The 4,993-nt window shown below is 39.6% G+C and overlaps 1 protein-coding gene across 1 annotated transcript; it reads right to left on the bottom strand.

Annotated features, from left to right (window-relative positions):
• Positions 1-238: 238 nt before the first annotated feature.
• Positions 239-3,018, bottom strand: LOC149846017 (calcium-binding protein CBP-like). Its single transcript, XM_089997825.1, has 5 exons — positions 2,565-3,018; positions 1,918-1,964; positions 1,620-1,792; positions 1,470-1,488; positions 239-526 (listed from the first exon to the last, which is right to left on the bottom strand). Exons 1-5 carry the CDS (start codon positions 2,842-2,844, stop codon positions 422-424), a joined length of 624 nt encoding a protein of 207 aa, XP_089853951.1. The 5' UTR covers positions 2,845-3,018; the 3' UTR covers positions 239-421.
• Between the last annotated feature and the right edge of the window lie 1,975 nt (positions 3,019-4,993).

Genomic DNA, 4,993 nt, shown 5'->3' with positions numbered 1-4,993 from the left:
ATCCAGCCCAATAAGACCCGACAAAGTATTCATGGTTTGTACCTCTGGGTCTTAGGTCTCAAGGCATTTGCCATTACTTGGTGCAAGGGTAAGTGATCGGGGTGTCATCGTGAAGATTGAATAATAAAATCATGATCTTCCATGTATTTGCCCCCAATTGTTTTGTGAAAAAGTGAGTGCACTTTGGCCAGTGAAAGCATGCTTACATCTTGGATTCTCACAAACTTAACTGCAGGAATAGATGCATATAAAGTATTATTATTTAACAGAGGTAGAAAACGAAGTATCTAGGACAAACACCACGAGTTGATGCCCACGTCTAAGGACACTGGCGTATAAGCCTTATTTTTTTTTTTATAGAGGGAGGGCACCATATTAAACACACTAACATAAACACTCTAACAGCATAATCTGAAAAGTCTCATGCAGCAGTGAACATCACGGCAGATTGCAGGAAGAGTTCGTAGGTGAAGGTGGCCGTGCCATAGCCGGAAGCCTCCTGTTCCTTGAACTTGTTAGTCAGACCCTGCATCGGTGGAAAAAACCAAATTGTGTTTATCATCTTTGCAAATGAGAAGCAGAAAAAATGTCCAATGCTTGATTGGAAACTTGACTTGACATTGATTGTGAAAAATGGAGTGTTGTTGGTCTAATAGAGAGTCTGACGGGTTAACCCGGCTTGTCAGACAGGCTTGAATCAGGCCCATTGTAGACTGATGGATTAAGGACTGACCAGCCATGTCCGATCTGGCTCTTATCAGGTTGAATATGTGTCCGTGCCTTAACAGGCCATGACTTAAGACCCAAGCCTATAGTTTAGAGATGGGGTTGGTCTGTCAACTTGGACACAGCTCATGCCCTCCCGTCATATACTTTGAAGGGAAACAAAATGTCAAGATACTTTAAAAAAAATAAAAATAGAAGTGTACTTTACAAATTTAAATTTTATAAACGGAAAGTAACCTTTTTTTTTATCTTAAAACATGATCATGTATTTTCAAATATATTATTATTTTAAGAGTATTTTGGTTATTTTAATCTGATAAGTGCAGTTGACACACACATGTTCGAGAAAACATTGACTATGCTCATGGGTACCATTCCCTAGTAGATTCCACTAGTTCCTTCACATTTTGTTGATTTTTCTTGTGGATCAAGCCCTACGGATACGATTTTATACTGTTTGTTTAGTCAAAAACATCCAATTTGTGTTGAATAAGCTGGTTTTTAAGGAGTACAAAACTGAATGGTTCACCTTGTGTAAAAAATTAGCAATAAAAAAAACCATACTTTTATGTTGAAAACACCCGATCGAAAGGAGTTGGGGGGTACAAAGATCACATAATTGCCTGCTTATGTGACACAACCCAATCACAGGACAACATTCCATGGGCCCCACATCAACAGAATGCACCCCCCACTCACAGAGTTCTCATATACGCAAACTAATTGTGTTAGGATCCTCATACCTGAACAATGAGGCAGCACCTGCAGAACAACATAATCCCCCATCAATTACCTTGCCCATCTATATTTTTGATAAATAATGTGACTTTGGATAACAAGAAACAAGTGCATCTTCTTTAAGCTAAGCCATATAAAGGTGTAGGAGTACGCACTCAACGAATTTGTCATAGCCGATGCCCGAGTTGCATTTTTCGCGACTGTATGAAGCTATCATAAGAGAGACGATTTTTGGAGAAACTGGGAAACCCAGATTGTTCAGAGCACATCTCAGCTCGTTGGTGTCAATGAACCCATCCCTGTTCCTGTCAGTCTTTCCGAAGGTCTCCTGCAAAAACATAAAGAAACGCAAATCTTGTAACTTAACTTACTAGAAATATTTATGTTCTCTCTCATTTTTATGCTGGAGAAAGAAAAAAGAGAAAAAAGGACTACACATGGTTATTGACGTACCTTCCACCGCTTAAGACAATTGTAAACATCAACGAAATCCTTGGGCCCTGAAAGTTGAATATTATCGTTTGAAGTAAGAAAAAAAAATGAACTTTGGGGAATGCATTGTTAGACATTGTGGTGCAATGAACTCAGAAAAATGATTTGCAACAATGTGACTTTGTTTGGGTGCCTTGAATATTGGAACGCGGTATCCCGCGCATACACTAGGTGTCCCACCGTGTTGCATTGCACCCTTACCCTAGAAGCAGCGGTGTCCGCAACACTTGGTTCATAAATTTGAAAAAAGCAAAAAAAAAAAGAAAAAAGAAAAAAGAAAATGCAGAACGGAACGCCCGAGACAAAAGCTAAACTTGTTCAGAACACCTTTGCACCCGATTAGCAGTGTCCAGATAGAACTGTTCTACACAATTCAACAGCCTCTCGAGTTGGTTTAAATATAAAAAGTATTAGCCAAAAAGAAAGCTAAAGAGTGGAAAATTAAACGACAAGAGATCCCATCAATTGAATTGCTATATGACAGAACCTGTCAAACAGCCAAAGATGACAGTTTAGTGGTCAAGTATGCAAGCTGAAAATGGCATATTCATATGGCAGGATTGTGAGAAAGAAAATGACTGGATAGGGGAATGAGAAAGAGTGGTCACCGATTCTGGTGCCGTCTTTGGAGAAGGTGCACATGATGAAGCGGACGGTTCGGGTGCTGAAGGTCTGGTTGCACCTGGAGAGGGCGGTCCGCAGCTCGGACTCGTCGATGATGCCGCTGCCATCTTTGTCCACGCAATCGAAGACGTTAATGATTTGGGGGTCCGTCCCTGGTGGGAAGCAGCTGGGACGTTGGAAGACTGAGAAAGGGTTGTCCTCCTCCTCGCAGCGCTCTTGGGAAGAGCTCGTCCTGCTGAAGCTGTGTGAGCGCTGGGTTTGCATGTCTAAGGCCTGATTGCTCTTAGTAATTAATCAGTAGCGGCTTGTGGGATGCATGGCCTAGAGAAGGCCCCTACCCTTTAAATAAGGGGAGGGGGCGACCAATGCGTGTGCGTGTCATGAACGCCATTAGGATTATCTCCTGCTTCTTTTACCGAAAGGGCTACGGATAATCAAGAATCACAGACCAATAAAAACAAATTTATCTTTTTCTATCTTGTCGTGTTTTTTCCTCTTTCTATCTTTTTCGAATTCCGTTGTCTTTCTTCACGTTTGTGATAAGCTCAAAAAGTTGCTTTATGCGTCCCTTGCCACACCAAACTGGATGAACAGGGAAAACCTCAAGGGTTTTACTAACCGAAGGCCAGCCAATGTGCGGTAGGTGATTGGTTTTTTTTTTCTCTTGGATTATCCAAAAAAAAAAAAAACTATTATTGAGAATGAAGTCTCACCGATGAATATTGTTATGACTGCCTTAGATTGCATTTGAAGAAGCTTCTATGTTTTTTCCTTGGTAGAAATTTATTTCTATGTCACCACTTTTAGCTTAGAGTTAGGTAATTGTGCTCGTAGATAAAGGGTTGTCCTTACTTACAAAGAGACGGGTTAAAAAAAGTTTTTGAAAAAGAAACAAGGAAAAAAAAATACTGCCTTTTAACCATTAGGGTGAGATAAGGAAAAGTCTAACGCACAACAATATCTGCATCTGAATGATTTGGCAATGCCACGTGGAGCGAAGGAGTGGACCCGACCCGATCTTAGGCACTTTGGGAACTGATGGGCCCAACCAACCTTGTCCTTAGTACTGGCTGGTTCAGGGTTTGTTGAGGTCTTATCGGCATGGGTTTAGAGTGTGTTCCGTATGAGTCGGGCCTTTTTAAACAGGAGTGGTGAATGGGCTGGACGAATCAATCTCCATGGAGACAATCTTTCGCTTCTTTTCCAACTCAGCCGGTTTGCTACTCGAGCTAGATTAGGTTTGGTAAGCTTGAGACCACACAGGCAGACCAAACCTAGAACATCTAAAGTCGAAGATCCGACTACCCATTTGATAACTGGGGCCTGGTTTAATTGACCCGATCTGCTCCCAAGTTGAGAAGATGCTCGAGAGGGTTCAGGAATATGGTTTTCCAAACAACCAAGGAGTATAATGCTCGAAGAATAAGCACCGACTTTTTGGAGTATGGGATTTGGACACTTCATGAAGGCATTAATTTTTTTTTGGCTCATAAAAATATATTTTTTCATAAAAAAACATGCTAACAGGGCAAAATGAGAAAAAAGGGCCTAATATTAGTTCTCTCTCTCTCTCACACACCTGTATATATATATAGGTGATAGCTGCCTACCAATTGTCTAGTATACCGTCAGCGTATAAGGATTTTGAAGGTTTTTTCTATGCATGGTTTCCTTAAATTTGACGACACAAATGAGTGCTTGATTTCACAGGAATAAACTCTTGGATTATCCAATTCGGATTTGCAAGTAGGTTTTTACAAGGTTTAAAAATTGAATAATATTTTTATAAATATTTAAGGCTTAAAAAATTATAGTTTTGACAAAAAAGCATGGTCCAAGTATCCAATCGACCATGCCCAATACATCTGCAGAATCAGATTAAAAAACAACTCAAAAACACTTGTTCACTCGTGAGAGGTTGGCGGTAGGCTAAACAAGTGATAGGCAGTTATCAGTCTCTCTCTCTCTCTCTCTCTCTCTCTCTCTCTGTATATAAATTAGGTGGTACGTAGCTGCTTACTGTTAGTCTACCAGGCTTTTGATTTTTTTTTTGATATGTTCCTCAAATCTAACCATACAAATGTGTTTTACATGTTTAATTTTATAAAAATCTACTCTTGGATTGTTCGGTTCTGATACACAAATAGGTTTTTATAAGATTTAAAAATCAATGATATAAGATTTATATGAATATCCAAAACTTAAGATATCATAAAATTTTATGCAAGTATCGTTTTCCTAGCAAATTAACCCTGTCAAATTCATTGTAAGGTCAGATCTGCAATCCGTGGTAGGAGGCAACTACCACTTTTCTCTCTTTATATATATATATATATATATTCCTTACCAAAAAGCAGACAAGGCTTTAGATTCTTCACATTCTTTATTACTTTTAGATTCCCACGCATAAGAC

This window comes from Nuphar pumila, chromosome 2 (genome assembly GCF_984573655.1).
Source record: "Nuphar pumila chromosome 2, dmNupPumi1.hap1.1, whole genome shotgun sequence".
In the NCBI taxonomy this organism is placed as follows: domain Eukaryota; kingdom Viridiplantae; phylum Streptophyta; class Magnoliopsida; order Nymphaeales; family Nymphaeaceae; genus Nuphar; species Nuphar pumila.
Note: the sequence above shows the minus strand (reverse complement) of the source record. Positions and strands in the feature narration are given on the sequence as shown.